Below are 14484 nucleotides of genomic sequence, written 5' to 3'. Positions count from 1 at the left end.
GTTAAAATGTTATCATTGTCCTGGCCTGCAGGTAGTTCCTGGTGATGGCAGTGAGGGAGGTGAAATAACATGTATACACACTACCGTTCAAAAGTTTGGGGTCACCCAGACAATTTTGTGTTTTCCATGAAAAGTCACACTTTTATTTCCCACCATAAGTTGTAAAATGAATAGAAAATATAGTCAAGACATTTTTCTGGCCATTTTGAGCATTTAATCGACCCCACAAATGTGATGCTCCAGAAACTCAATCTGCTCAAAGGAAGGTCAGTTTTATGGCTTCTCTAAAGAGCTAAACTGTTTTCAGCTGTGCTAACATGATTGTACAAGGGTTTTCTAATCATCCATTAGCCTTCTGAGGCAATGAGCAAACACATTGTACCATTAGAACACTGGAGTGAGAGTTGCTGGAAATGGGCCTCTATACACCTATGGAGATATTGCACCAAAAACCAGATATTTGCAGCTAGAATAGTCATTTAGCACATTAGCAATGTATAGAGTGGATTTCTGATTAGTTTAAAGTGATCTTCATTGAAAAGAACAGTGCTTTTCTTTCAAAAATAAGGACATTTCAAAGTGACCCAAAACTTTTGAATGGTAGTGTGTATATATATATACACACACAAAATGGAATCATTTGCTGACAGCTCAGTCCCCCCCAGTTCAAAAATCCTATCTGCGCCCCTGAGCTGGAGCCTATCCCAGCTGACTACGGGCGAAAGGCGGGGTACACCCTGGACAAGTCGCCAGGTCATCACAGGGCTGACACATAGACACAGACAACCATTCACACTCACATTCACACCTACGGTCAATTTAGAGTCACCAGTTAACCTAACCTGCATGTCTTTGGACTGTGGGGGAAACCGGAGCACCCGGAGGAAACCCACGCGGACACGGGGAGAACATGCAAACTCCGCACAGAAAGGCCCTCGCCGGCCACGGGGCTCGAACCCGGACCTTCTTGCTGTGAGGCGACAGTGCTAACCACTACACCACCGTGCCGCCCCCCATGGGGGGGGGGGGGGGGGGGGGGGGGGAGTGTTAAACCTAATTCTCCATCAGAACTCCATGAAGAGTTCACAGCACATGATTCATTAACTAATGTATTTATTAATTAAAAATCAGTGTCTGCTCTTTTTCTACCATTTCAGTGTAAATAATCTGCCTTGTAACTGAAACACCGAGAACCAGTTTACGCTACTGATGTGTTTGTTTATGATTTTCAGCCATCAGTTCAGGTTCTGGTTATTCAGTCTGTAATACTGAACATAAAATATAATAATGTAATTTTTAAACTGATGTGTCTGCTAGTTCGAGTTTAGAAAGAAGCAAAAACAATATTTATATCCACATATATATTTATATGAACAGGAAAGAAAAGCAGGAGGGAAGATTTTAGTGCATTAAATATTTTTCTGAAAAGTCATTAAAAAAGAATGAGATCATTTAACATTTATAAGTTATGACTGATGTGGTGGTGAAGTTTGACATTTTACAAAACGAAAATTTCAGTCATGAGGTCACTTATATAAAATAAAGCCTAATTGTGGATAAAAAAAATTATGAATTTATTAGCTTTAGCTTTCAAGTTAAAAAAAGATCAGTAAAACATTTTATCTGTTATTATGGCCTTCATGACACTGACAAAATTTTGTCAGAAATTAAGTGAAAAATAATCTAATGGTGCATTTAATCACTGTAATTATTTTATTTACTGTCCAATGCTAATGTCAAAATTTTAACATCAAAGAAGAAAATCTTCACACTTCAGAGGGCAGCACTGAATTTACACCATGCATGTAGAATGATTGATTTAAAAACCTTTTATTAAATCCAGATGTGTTACAGCTCAGAACTTTTGTTATAATAACAATGTCTGTAAAAAATACCCACAATCATGGATTCCATTTTAAAAGTATATATTATAAAGTTTGTTCAATAGTTCAGACATTTCCAATTGAACATTTTTATTTCCTCTGAAGACTCAAGGTCACGTAACACAAGTTAAAATTCGGCTGTTCACCCACATACACATCACTAACCAATCAAATGCTGGCACTTAAAGCACGCAGGGATCAAGGCACTACAGTAAGACAACCAAAATCTCCTATAAATGCTCATTTATAGTTGTGACATCACCAACTCACTTTCATATTAATTAGGACAAGAATTGTTTTTAGGAGTTCTTAATTTCCTAAATGTTTCAGATAACACACACACACACACACACCAGGCCATTAGAAAGGTAGACAGACAAAGACAGACACACAGTTTGAGACAAAGACAGGTTTCAGATAAATTTGAGGTGTTTGTCTTTATCGATGCCATACTTTTCCTTGTTCTCCTCGAAAAGCTGCGTCAGACCCTGTAGAGAGGAAAAATAACATTACACACACACACATTTTTGGCTCAACTAGTGAACCTTCTAATAAACATCTTGCTTTTCCATGAGCTAGAGAGTCACCATAGAGCCATGTCATTACATCACTGTTGACTTGGACACGCTGTCCAGGTATATAAACAGTCGACTCATTTGGCAACCTATTTTAGCAAATAAGTGTATGATGAACAAAAAAGTTCTGTGAGTGATAGATAAATAACAAGAGCATCAGTGACGGCGTAGCTCACTCCGGCCCCGTCTAGTCCAGAAGGAATGATCTAAAGTGGGCCACCTTGCGCAATAAATGTTGCAAACTTAGATAGAAGCTATATACACCCTAGGAATACCGACCTATTTGCCAGAAAGAATCCAAAACAGCGAGGAATTGACCAAGAAGCAATTTTTGTTGAACTGCTCATTAAGGCTTAATTAGTCCATAACTTCATTAATAATTGTAATTAAGCAAATCTGGGTAGAAGTTATATGCACCCTAGGTACCCCTACCTTTATGCCAGAAAGAATCAAAATCGGGCGGCACGGTGGTGTAGTGGTTAGCACTGTCGCCTCACAATAAGAAGGTCCGGGTTCGAGCCCCATGGCCGGTGAGGGCCTTTCTGTGCGGAGTTTGCATGCTCTCCCCGTGTCCGCGTGGGTTTCCTCCGGGTGCTCCGGTTTCCCCCCACAGTCCAAAGACATGCAGGTTAGGTTAACTGGTGACTCTAAATTGACCGTAGGTGTGAATGTGAATGGTTGTCTGTGTCTATGTGTCAGCCCTGTGATGATCTGGCGACTTGTCCAGGGTGTACCCCGCCTTTCGCCCGTAGTCAGCTGGGATAGGCTCCAGCTTGCCTGCGACCCTGTAGAAGGATAAAGCAGCTAGAGATAATGAGATGAGAATCAAAATCGGTGAAGAACTGAGGGAGAAGAAGTGATGTGTGAAAACTGCTCATTAGGGCTTAATTACTCCATATCTTCATTATTAATTGCAATTATGCAAATTTGGGTAGAAGCAATATGCATCCCAGGCAGACCTACCTTCCTGCCAAAAAGAATAAAAATTGGTGAAGAATTGAGAGAAAAGAAGCGATTTTCATGAAATGTGGATGACGCGGGACGAATAACAGACGATGAACAACACATGATGGCATAAGCTCATCGCCTATCGGCTGGATGAGTTAATAACGAACATAATGTATTGAATCACTAAAAAGTACTGTGTTGTGCTGGAATGATTGGCCAAATAGTCGTCCACATGAATGGAGAGCCAGAGGGAGTTCTCGAAATGAAAGCAATGAACGATGTGATTTTATCCAATCAAAATACCAGTTATATGATATAATGGGATGAACTGATGACTCATAGATGATCTGTGTGGTTGATGAAGTTTATCTAATTTGCATATCCTATCCAGGTCCCAGTCAAGTCCAACTTTGTGGTCATGATTATTGTGGGGTGTTATCAGTGATCACAGAGCAAGAGAATGTGTGTTTTTTTAGTTGGGACAGTGACAGCATGGAGGAATTTTTTTCTTTTATTTTGAAGAAGACAAACTGGAGAGGGTGATTGAGAATTCTGGGAGTGGGGATGTGGCTGAAGAGGAAGGCGAGGAGGAGGGCAGCGGTGAGTAGTGTCAGGTAGAGGCTAGCATGTCCGGGAGACGACTAGCCACCATCCATCCATCATCTGTAGCCGCTTATCCTGTACAGGGTCACAGGCAAGCTGGAGCCTATCCCAGCTGACTATGGACGAGAGACGGGGTACACCCTGGACAAGTCGCCAGGGCTGACACACAGAGACAAACAACCACTCACACCTACAGTCAATTTAGAGCCACCAATTAGCCTAACCTGCATGTCTTTGGACTGTGGGGGAAACCGGAGCACCCAGAGGAAACCCACGCAGACACGGGGAGAGCATGCAAACTCCACACAGAAAGGCCCTCGCCGGCCACTGGGCTTGAACCCAGGACCTTCTTGCTGTGAGGCACCAGTGCTAACCACTACACCACCGTGCCGCACGACTAGCCACCCCGAGGGGGAAAAAAGGACGGGAGTTTTCAAACTTTCTCCTCAGGCCTGGTAAACAGCGAGTATGGAGTCCAAAAATCAGTTCCAATTCATCAGCTCCTGTTTACTTTTTAATGCTCTGGCAGTTGAGGGAGAACACCTCTACTATGGTCCAACTATGGTCCACTTTCAAACTTCAACTCCTTCTGGACAGAATGAGTGCCGAGAAACTTCACACTTAAGTACTACCTATAGAAAAATGTAAAGATAGACAAATATATGGTTTCCTGTCACAGAGGAAGCTTTTAAGCAGCACATTCTGATGAACCGCCATTGTTTTGGAATGAAAAAATATGTCACCACTGATGCAAAAAGCAGCTACTTTTCATATCCACTGTATATCTCTCTCTCAGTGACTGACCTCCATGTAGCACTGATGAAGAGAATCAATGTCCTCTTTAGTGGGAGACAGATTCAGATCAGCTGGTATCGGCCTTCCAACTACAGAGAGAGAGAGAGACTTTTATTCAATCATGTTTTCAATTACTGCTCCAATGAGAGAGAGAGAGAGAGAGAGAGAGAGAGAGCGCGCGCATGTGTGTGTGTGCCATACCCACAGTGTGTATAGGTTTTCTATAGGGTAACAGGCCGAAGCTGTACTGAAACACTCCTCTGGCATGAAATAGAGGCAAAGCAACACCCATAATCCTCTGGAGGCGGTCCTGAAGCCGGCGGAGGGCGGAACCTACAGGGTTCTCCATCTGATCAAACAGCTCATTTTCCCCGAAGGAGAACACAGGAACCAACACTGCTCTACACACACGCAACAACAAAAATTCTTACGTTTAAGACATATGGCAGATGCCCTGATACAGAGCAACTTACATTTATCTCATTTATATAACTGAGCAGTTAAGGGTTAAGGCCCTTGCTATAGGACCCAGCAGTGGCAGCTTGGCAACTTCCGATCACTAGTCCAATGTCTTAACCACTGCACTACAAACAAATAAAATCAGACACAAGCAAATATGTATGCTCACACACACACACACACACACACCCGTGTTTGAGTGCGAGTTTGATGAAGCCTTTCCTCTGCAGTAGTTGTAGGGTCAGTGCTCCAGGCCGTGCCTCCAGACTCTCTGGAGCTCCGCCCACTGCCACCACCGCTGCAGATCCGCCCCCTGGACGACTGAGCAGATAACTCATACTTGCCTTCTCACTCGACACCAATCCTGGTCAAAGGTCCACAGTTTAAAGGTCAGGGTCAAAGTTTCAACATTTTATCCAGTTTACACTGTTATTCCACCACCTGCCAGTCTGTCTGCACACCCCCCTGTGTGTGTCTGTCTATCTGTCAGTGTTTATTTGTCGGAGCGAACAAGTTTGTTTATTTATTTATGTATTTTTAATGACCGGGTTACCTGCCTGAACTGATAATCGGATCATCAGTTTTTCTTTGGCTAATCAGACACAAGCTACGCCACCACACTTGCCGGATCAGTTGGGGGTTAGGTGCCTTGCGCCAGGGCACTTCAGCCAGTCCTGCTGGTCCAGGAAATCAAACCAGCAACGTTTTGGACCCAAAGCTGTTTCTCTAACCTTTAGGCCATGGCTTCCCCCAAATAAGTACTTTGCCCACATATAAGTGTCAAATGCTCTGTGTGTGTGTGTGTGTGTGACAGTCTAACAGTAATAAATTACTCTGTGTGTGTGTATACATGTTTAATGGTGGTGTCTATGTTACCCAGTTGGTCCAAATTCAAGTATTTCTACATAGAATTGCAATGTCTACTGATGCAACGTTGGACAACTTGACACCACACACACACGCATGCACATTTCACAATCGAAAGGATGTCTTCTTGCATGATGAAGTTATTTTCAATTAAACTGGATGCATTTCTCTGTAAACTGGCAGACAGAATGTTTCTGTAGATTTCTGAATTCATTCTGCTGCTCCCATGATGAGTTACATCAGTAAAGATTAGTGATCCTGTTCTAGAAGCAGCAATGCAAGCCCCAGCACTACCTCCACATTGCTTTAGCGATGAGCTTGTATGTTTTTGATCATGAGCAGATTCTTTCTTGCGCCACACTTTGGCCTTTTAGGAACTTTTGTGTCTCGTCTCTGTATTTCTTTCTGATTGGAGTCTGGCCTTCTGTGTCTTACTGCTGATAGATGGTTAGCGTCTTGTGATATGGCCTCTATATTTCTACTCTCGAAGTAAAGGAACAGGGCTCAGACCGACCAATGCTACATCTGAAACTCAGTACTGGATGCTGCTCATATACTGATCTTGGTAGAAAAGTAGTAAGTCGTATGCGGTACATGAAAAACAAAAATTTTGCAGTACACGAGTTACCTGGATGATATACTACTCCGGAAAAAATTTACAGTATACAGTCAGAGCTCACTTCTTTGGCTACTGCATCCTATGATGCAACACGGTGAGTTAAAAGTCCTAGATTTTGCATGTAATGCATTCATGACACATCGGAAACTGGGAAAATACACACTCCGATTCAGACAAAATATGATGTGCAGTGTAAACAAATATATACTTTTTATCTTATGTACTATGTAACACAAATAATTAAACAATATAATAAAATTAGAATACAAGTATATAAATAATTCCTATAATAAAGTGTAAGTAAGTGGACTGTGTAAGTAAGTAAGGGGACTGGTCTATCTGAAAAATAAAGCTCACAGAATGTTTTCTACTTGAGCCATGCCAGATTTTCCATAATGTTATAAAACGGTCCGATTCTTTGGAGCCCAACTACTGTGTTATAATGGCGCTCCACTGTAATAAGAAGTGTATTACTGTAAAGTTCTTCAGAGAACTTCAGAGGCCATGTAGGTGAGACGCAGATCTTTCTGCTGGCATCTCTACTGTTTTCCAGGTTGAGTAAGTGACTGCACGTTTTTCAGAAGTTGAATGTTCTTGGCCGTAGCATAAATCTGCTACCAGTCCCCTGGGTGATGTAGACTATGATGTCACAAACGTACTAGTCAATAGTACACTACATGGAAGTTGTCATACCTGCATACTAGCCTGTATACTACGGTGGGGAGCAGCACGCAGTACACCGCGTATACTGGGCCAGTATGATGTGTGTATTACATCAGTATAGAGTTTCGCAAACAGCCCAAGTGTAGACATTCAGAGCTATTAACTGTTGAATTAATCAACCTAACAGAGCAGATTTGAGCAAAAGGAAACACCTGTCCGTCATACATTCTAATATTTTTTGATCACTTGAAAAATGGGCGGGTTGTTTAATACATCAAGACGTATCAGAAATGAAAGCTGAACTTCTGACCGATCATCTTGTATTCATCTTTTGATCGCAAACTCAAATGTCTTCAATGTATAGCAAAAATAAAAGAACTGGCCTTGCTGTTTGAATACTGTCAGAGCAGATCGTATTTGTAAATTACTCCTCAGGTGATTCCCTTTTTTTGGATACGATTTCTCGAGTGATTGACTTACGTTTGTCGATGACTCCTTACGCGATTCATTCCTATTTGTAAAATGACTCCTTGAGTGATTCACTCATGTATGTAAATGGTTCAGTTTTTGGGAATGACCCCCTGTTTGTAACCCAGTGTCCATGTCTCACCTCCATACATGATGTAGTCTCTGAAAAAAGGCACTCGGAACCAGAAGGGCAGCATGAGCAGGTATGGGGTGAGGCCCGGGAACAGTTTGGTAAACTGTGATGCTTCTGTACAGAAATTCCCAAAAGCACCGGCCACCAGAACACCATGAGGGTGAAATCCAAAGAGATAATTACATTTAGGATCCAAATCCACCGTCTTCACCAACTATAGACAGAGAAACAGGGAAAGAGAGGGAGACACAGGGAGTGACTGTGAGACAGATAATGAGATTTCTTTCAATTCTGTTAAAGTACTGTACAGAATCATTCCTTGACATTTGACCGCATAACACATCAGCCAGTTCCCTCTTACCGAGATGGGGAAATAGTCCCTGAAGTATTTCCATACAGTCCAGCTCCTGACCCAGTGTGACCTTCGACCTCCAGTTGTGGGCGTGTCTCTGTCTAAATATAACCAACCAGCATACAGTGCAGCCAAAATCCACCAATCACTGACGCAGAGCAACACAAAGGCTGCCAGACAGCACTGAGCTACACACACACACACACATACTATAATAAATAATAAAGATTATAATCAGTATGTCATCATCAATGCTGACTTGTTAAAATGTTCAGTATGGTATTTATTGTCATTACTCTGTACTGGGGCGGCATGGTGGTGTAGCACTGTTGCCTCACAACAAGAAGGTTCTGGGTTCGAACCCAGCGGCTGACGAGGGCCTTTCCGTGTGGAGTTTGCATGTTCTCTGCGTGGGTGTCCTCCCACAGTCCAAAGATATGCAGGTTAGGTTAATTGGTGGCTCTAAATTAACCCTGAGTGTGAATGGTTGTTTGTGTCTCTGTGTGTGTGTCAGCCCTGCAATGAGCTGGTGACTTGTCCAGGGTGTACCTCTCGCCCATGGTCAGCTGGGATAGGCTCCAGCTTGCCCCCTGCAACCCCGCATGGGATAAGCGGTTACAGATAAAACAAACTCTGTACTGTGAAATTTGGGTAAAAATATTGATGAAATTCACAATGAAACATCATCATTTCCCTCTTGGCACGAGATCGGCTTAGGGGCACAGCTGCTTGGAGCAGCAGAACCTCATCTCCAACGTCCGCTCGAAGTCTTGTTTGTTCATCATAGTTTTTAGGGCCTAATGTTTGTTGACCCCAAGCAGTTCCTCAACCTTCTTCCAGTTCCTTCTCTTGTTGAACATGGCAACTTTCTGGATGGCGTCATTAGCCATTCTGCCTACGTGTGCTATATACTTCAGATACTGAATGTGGCAAAAATCAACTAGGGATGCAGGGTCAGTTCCCTTCTTACATTGGCCTTTGGGTGGTGCGTTTTTCATTGCATAGCCCCCAGCGATCATTTTTCGAAGGAACCCATTCCAGACAACATTCAGTTTCTGGAGTTCAGCACCTGACAGTTCCCCCGTCTGCACACTGTACAATAGGCAGGACCGCACACAAGTAGTCAAGATCTTCATGCGAGTGTTGAGGTGGAGTTCGTGGTCAGTCAGCATGTGCTTCAGCTCAATCCATTTTTCAAACGCTGATGCAATCTTGTGATGCAAAAACTTTAATGACTTCCCAGTGTTGGCAACGAGATGGCCAAGATAGCGGAACTGCCTCGCATTCTTTATTTCTACATTGTTTACTGTCAGTAGGCTTGTTCTAGATTGTATGCTTTCATCAACATTAAAGGCCATTGTCTCCGTCTTCTTATATTACATCTGTAGACCAAATCTCGAGAAAGTGTTGTCATATAGCTCTAAGATCTTCTTTAGCTCGTCCAGGTTCTCAGAGAACACTGCAATATCGTCAGCGTGCATGAGTTCTAATATTCTGGTCACACCGTTTTGACGTCTTAGTGCGAAGTTCTCGGGGAGGCACTTCATTCGGTATAACAAACTCAATCCGTGCTCCAGCCTCTGGGAATTGGCTTTTGATCTCATGGTATGCACATCTCATGACAAAGTCCATATACACATTGAATATGCTTGGACTTTCAAGAGCACGTTGGCAAGACCCGACATAAGTGTTGAAATAGTGGTTGGCGCCTTTTGTGCAGGCCATTGTGCCGGTGTATAAAGCTTTAAGAATGGAGATCAGTTTAGGGCACCGAAGACGGATCTCCAGGACACGAAAGAGTGCATCTTGTGGTACCCAGTCATACACCACCTTAAGGTCGATAAAGCAAACAAAGAGTGGGTTACATTCTTTCATGTCGTACAATGCAGATTGCATCACAGGTGGATCGATTGCTTCGGAATCCAAACTGCGTAGGCAGTAGGATGTGCTCATAAACTGGCCTTACTCTTTGGACAACAACCATGGATAATAGCTTCGACAGTGTTGTGATGATAGAAAGACCCTGGTAGTTTTCCGCTAGGGATCTTGACCCCTTCTTATGAAGGCACATGATCGAAAAAGCAGCCATCCTCTAGGGACCTTCACATACTCCCATATCGTTGCCATCAGCAGAACTAGATAGAGAAGGAGCTGTTTTGAGTAAGAGTATTTGAGTTGTTCGCTAAATACTCCATCAGTTCCCTGGCACCTGCCGTTTTTGAACTTAGACATGTAGTCCTCTAACTCGGACGCCTCGGGGGGGGGGGGGGGGGGGGGGGGGGGATTCATCAATAGTGTCTTGGTCTTCTGGGGGTATGACATGGTGAAAGCTATTAGGGTCAGCTAGCTCTGGCTGCATGATGAAATCTCTTTCGCCCAAGTGTTTCGCAAAATGCTTTTCAAGTTTCTCAGACTGTATGGTCTGTTGCCTCAATTTTGAGAGTGCAGTATAGTTTTTTGCCAATCAGAATTCCTCTTCAGTGTTCCTTTGTTCACTCACAAAGTTGATCTTATTAGCTTTGTTCTTATAGTATGCACTTTTAAGTTGACAGTGACTCCGTTAGTTCACTCAGCCCCAAAGCCGAGCTATCCAGGGTGTACCTGTCCTAGTGATGGAGGTGGAGTCTGGCTTGAGTGTGATAAGCGTTTAGACTCAGGAGGGCTTACAGACACTGCCTTCTGGGCCTAGTGGATACACATCCGAGAGTTGCGCTTCAACACTCTGTACACCCGTACACCCAAACAGTGAGAGACATAAAGATAATAAATAAGTAAAGACAGAATTATACCTGTTCACTTGATTACTACCATATTAGAAAATCAATGTCATGATCATAACAGCACGTCCCCAAGTGTTTTGTGCCTCTTACATCACAACAATATGACAATTATTATTTTTTAAGTTTATTACATAACATATCGTATCTGTTTATGGTTACACTTAATGTTGTGTAATGTCTGTATAACAAGTTAGTTCCTATTGTCATTTACATTATAGCAGCTATAAACAGTCGTTCCCTCACCAATCTCTCTTGGTATTAATACAAAAACTGCAGCTTGTCATGTGACCAAAAAAAAAAGTGTAAACTCCTCTGTCCTGAAGATGTCAGAAAAAGTTACAGCTTTAACTCTGTTACAAAGAGCTGACACTGAAGACCATCCATCCATTATCTCTAGCTGCTTTATCCTGTTCTACAGGGTCGCAGGCAAGCTGGAGCCTATCTCAGCTGACTATGGGCGAGAGGCAGGGTACACCCTGGACAAGTCGCCAGGTCATCACAGGGCTGACACACAGACAACCATTCACACTCACATTCACACCTACGGTCAATTTAGAGTCACCAGTTAACCTAACCTGCATGTCTTTGGACTGTGTGGGAAACCGGAGCACCCGGAGGAAACCCACGCAGACACGGGGAGAACATGCAAACTCCGCACACAAAAGCCCTCACCGGCTTCGAACCCAGGACCTTCTTGCTGTGACAGTGCTAACCACTACGCCACCATGCCGCCCGACACTGAAGACTCTTTCCATAAACGTTAAAGAAACATCTTATGCATTTTAAAAAATATATGTTTATTATCAGTGGAGTGTCCGCTGTACACGTCCCTGTGAATGAGCTGTTACTATAGTAACGATAATGCATTAGAACAAGTGCATGGGGCAGCACGGTGGTGTAAGTGGTTAGCACGGTCGCCTCACAGCAAGAAGGTTCTGGGTTTGAGCCAAGCGGCCGGCGAGGGCCTTTCTGTGTGGAGTTTGCATGTTCTCCCCATGTCTACGTGGGTTTCCTCCGGGTGCTCTGGTTTCCCCCACAGTCCAAAGGCATGCAGGTTAGGTTAATATGGGACGGCCTTGGTGGTGTAGCATGGTCGCCTCACAGCAAGAAGGTCTGGGTTCGAGCCCCGTGGCCGGCGAGGGCCTTTCTGTGTGGAGTTTGCATGTTCTCCCCGTGTCCGCGTGGGTTTCCTCTGGGTGCTCCGGTTTCCCCCACAGTCCAAAGACATGCAGGTTAGGTTAACTGGTGACTCTAAATTGACCGTAGGTGTGAATATGAGTGTGAATGGTTGTCTGTGTCTATGTGTCAGCCCTGTGATGACCTGGCGACTTGTCCAGGGTGTACCCCGCCTTTCGCCCGTAGTCAGCTGGGATAGGCTCCAGCTTGCCTGCGACCCTGTAGAACAGGATAAAGCGGCTACAGATAATGAGATATGTTTATTATCAGTGGAGTGTCCGCTGTACACGTCCCTGTGAATGAGCTGTTACTATAGTAAAGATAATGCATTAGAACGAGTGCATGGGGCAGCACGGTGGTGTAAGTGGTTAGCACGGTCGACTCACAGCAAGAAGGTTCTGGATTCAAGCCAAGCAGCCAGCGAGGGCCTTTCTGTGTGGAGTTTGCATGCCCTCCCTGTGTCTATGTGGGTTTCCTCCAGGTGCTCTGATTTCCCCCACAGTCCAAAGGCATGTAGATTATGTCAATATGGGACGGCCTTGGTGGTGTAGCACGATCGCCTCACAGCAAGAAGGTTCTGGGTTCGAGGCCGGCGGGGGCCTTTCTGTGTGGAATTTGCATGTTCTCCCTGTGTCTGCGTGGGTTTCCTCCGAGTGCTCCAGTTTCCCCCACAGTCCAGAGACATGCGGTTAGGTTAATATGGAACGGCCTTGGGCTGAGGTGCCCTTGAGCGAGGCACCTGACTCCCAACTGCTGCTCGGGCGCTGTTAGCAGTGGCGTGCACAGATAGACACGAGGTGGTGCTCAAGCACCTGCCCCTCTGCCCAAAAAAGTGCCCTTTTGAATTTTTTTTTTTTTTACAGTTTACTGAGGCCAACGTCGACATGATCTTTTAGAAAAGCCGCGGCATTAAAAGCGTGTGTGAAAATACTGTCCCGATGTGTGCCCCCTCCGCACACACACCGGACCTCTGTCTCTCTTGCTCTGTCACGTGAACAAGCATGCAGTGCATTCGATGTGAGGTTGCAGCAGCATAGCGTCCTGGAAGCCACGGCCTTGTCGTAGCGCAGACAACACATTGGGCAGTCAGTCAGCTCTTCCCCTGCCCCACCAGCCAGGTAACACATGAATCGAGTGAAAATGTATTGTTTGCCCTCTAAGCCCAAGCTGTAATTATTTTGTCGCGAAGTAGCCCGTCGCATACAGAAACAACTGCACATAAGTATTATATTTTTTGCTAGACCATTTTCAGATTTAGGAAAACAAAAATTTCTTTTTCTATTTTGTTCAACTAGAGATTCCTGGCAAAGTCAAAAAGCCTTGATGTAATAAATTAACATTAAGTGGTTGTTTAAAAACTAAAACGGGTCAGTGGCGACCCGAACACAAGAGGAGGGTTAAATCTCAGACTTTTATAATAAGGTGTTCCACATGCACAAAAAAGTGCCCTTTTTTCCCCCCAGAGCACTTGCCCCCCAAAATGTCTGTGCACGCCACTGTCTGTTAGCATGGCTGCCCACTGCTCTGTGTCTGTGTGTTCACTGCTTCAGATGGGTTAAATGCAGAGAGGAATTTCAGCTCCACTACTGTCAGAGCTGCTGTTATAGAAACTTAATCAACACCTTCTGACCAATCAGCATGCAGAATCAGCAGCACTGTGATGTAAACGAGGTTTTATAGTTAGTCAATAAACAAATGATGATACAGAATAGCTTAAATCTCAAGTTAATTTTATGTAAAAAAAAGTGCATATATTAGCATAATGATTAGTCTAGTAATGTTAATATTTAATTAATGATATTTATAATCACTCACCGAGCGCGAGGAAAGAGAAGACCCACTGCAGCACGGCGGCGGTCTGTAAGCGTCTCCTCACCGGGATATTTAACGGAGCGAACTCTACCATCATACACACACACACACACACACACCGTCAACTCACACACGCACGCGTGCTCCCGTGATTTCCGTGTCTTCACAACTCCGCCCCTCTCTCTCTCTCTCTCTCTCTCTGGTGTGCTGTAATTCGGATGGGCGTGTCCCGAGGTAGCGTTTGTTTATTAAATCCGGAGACTTTTCACAACAACTCTGTTTCAGTCCTCAGCAGAAAACGTTTATTTCACCTTACATTTATTATTCCCCACCCACATTCCAAGCACACGC

At 44.0% G+C, this 14484-nt stretch overlaps 1 protein-coding gene across 2 annotated transcripts; it reads right to left on the bottom strand.

Moving 5' to 3' along the window:
* Positions 1-1814: 1814 nt before the first annotated feature.
* On the bottom strand, positions 1815-14484 carry mogat3a (monoacylglycerol O-acyltransferase 3a). 2 transcript variants are annotated; one of them, XM_060937867.1, is made up of 7 exons: positions 14137-14483; positions 8375-8553; positions 8023-8227; positions 5453-5627; positions 5006-5205; positions 4814-4893; positions 1815-2371 (listed from the first exon to the last, which is right to left on the bottom strand). In XM_060937867.1, the coding sequence occupies exons 1-7, from the start codon at positions 14228-14230 to the stop codon at positions 2297-2299; spliced, it is 1008 nt and encodes a 335-aa protein (XP_060793850.1). In that variant the 5' UTR covers positions 14231-14483; the 3' UTR covers positions 1815-2296. The 2 variants fall into 2 exon arrangements, 1 of the variants encoding a protein (XP_060793850.1); XR_009656171.1 differs by having other exon boundaries at positions 2282-2371; positions 5010-5205; positions 14137-14484.

This window comes from Neoarius graeffei, chromosome 13 (assembly GCF_027579695.1).
Source record: "Neoarius graeffei isolate fNeoGra1 chromosome 13, fNeoGra1.pri, whole genome shotgun sequence".
NCBI lineage: Eukaryota > Metazoa > Chordata > Actinopteri > Siluriformes > Ariidae > Neoarius > Neoarius graeffei.
This window is presented reverse-complemented; position numbering and strand designations above follow the sequence as displayed.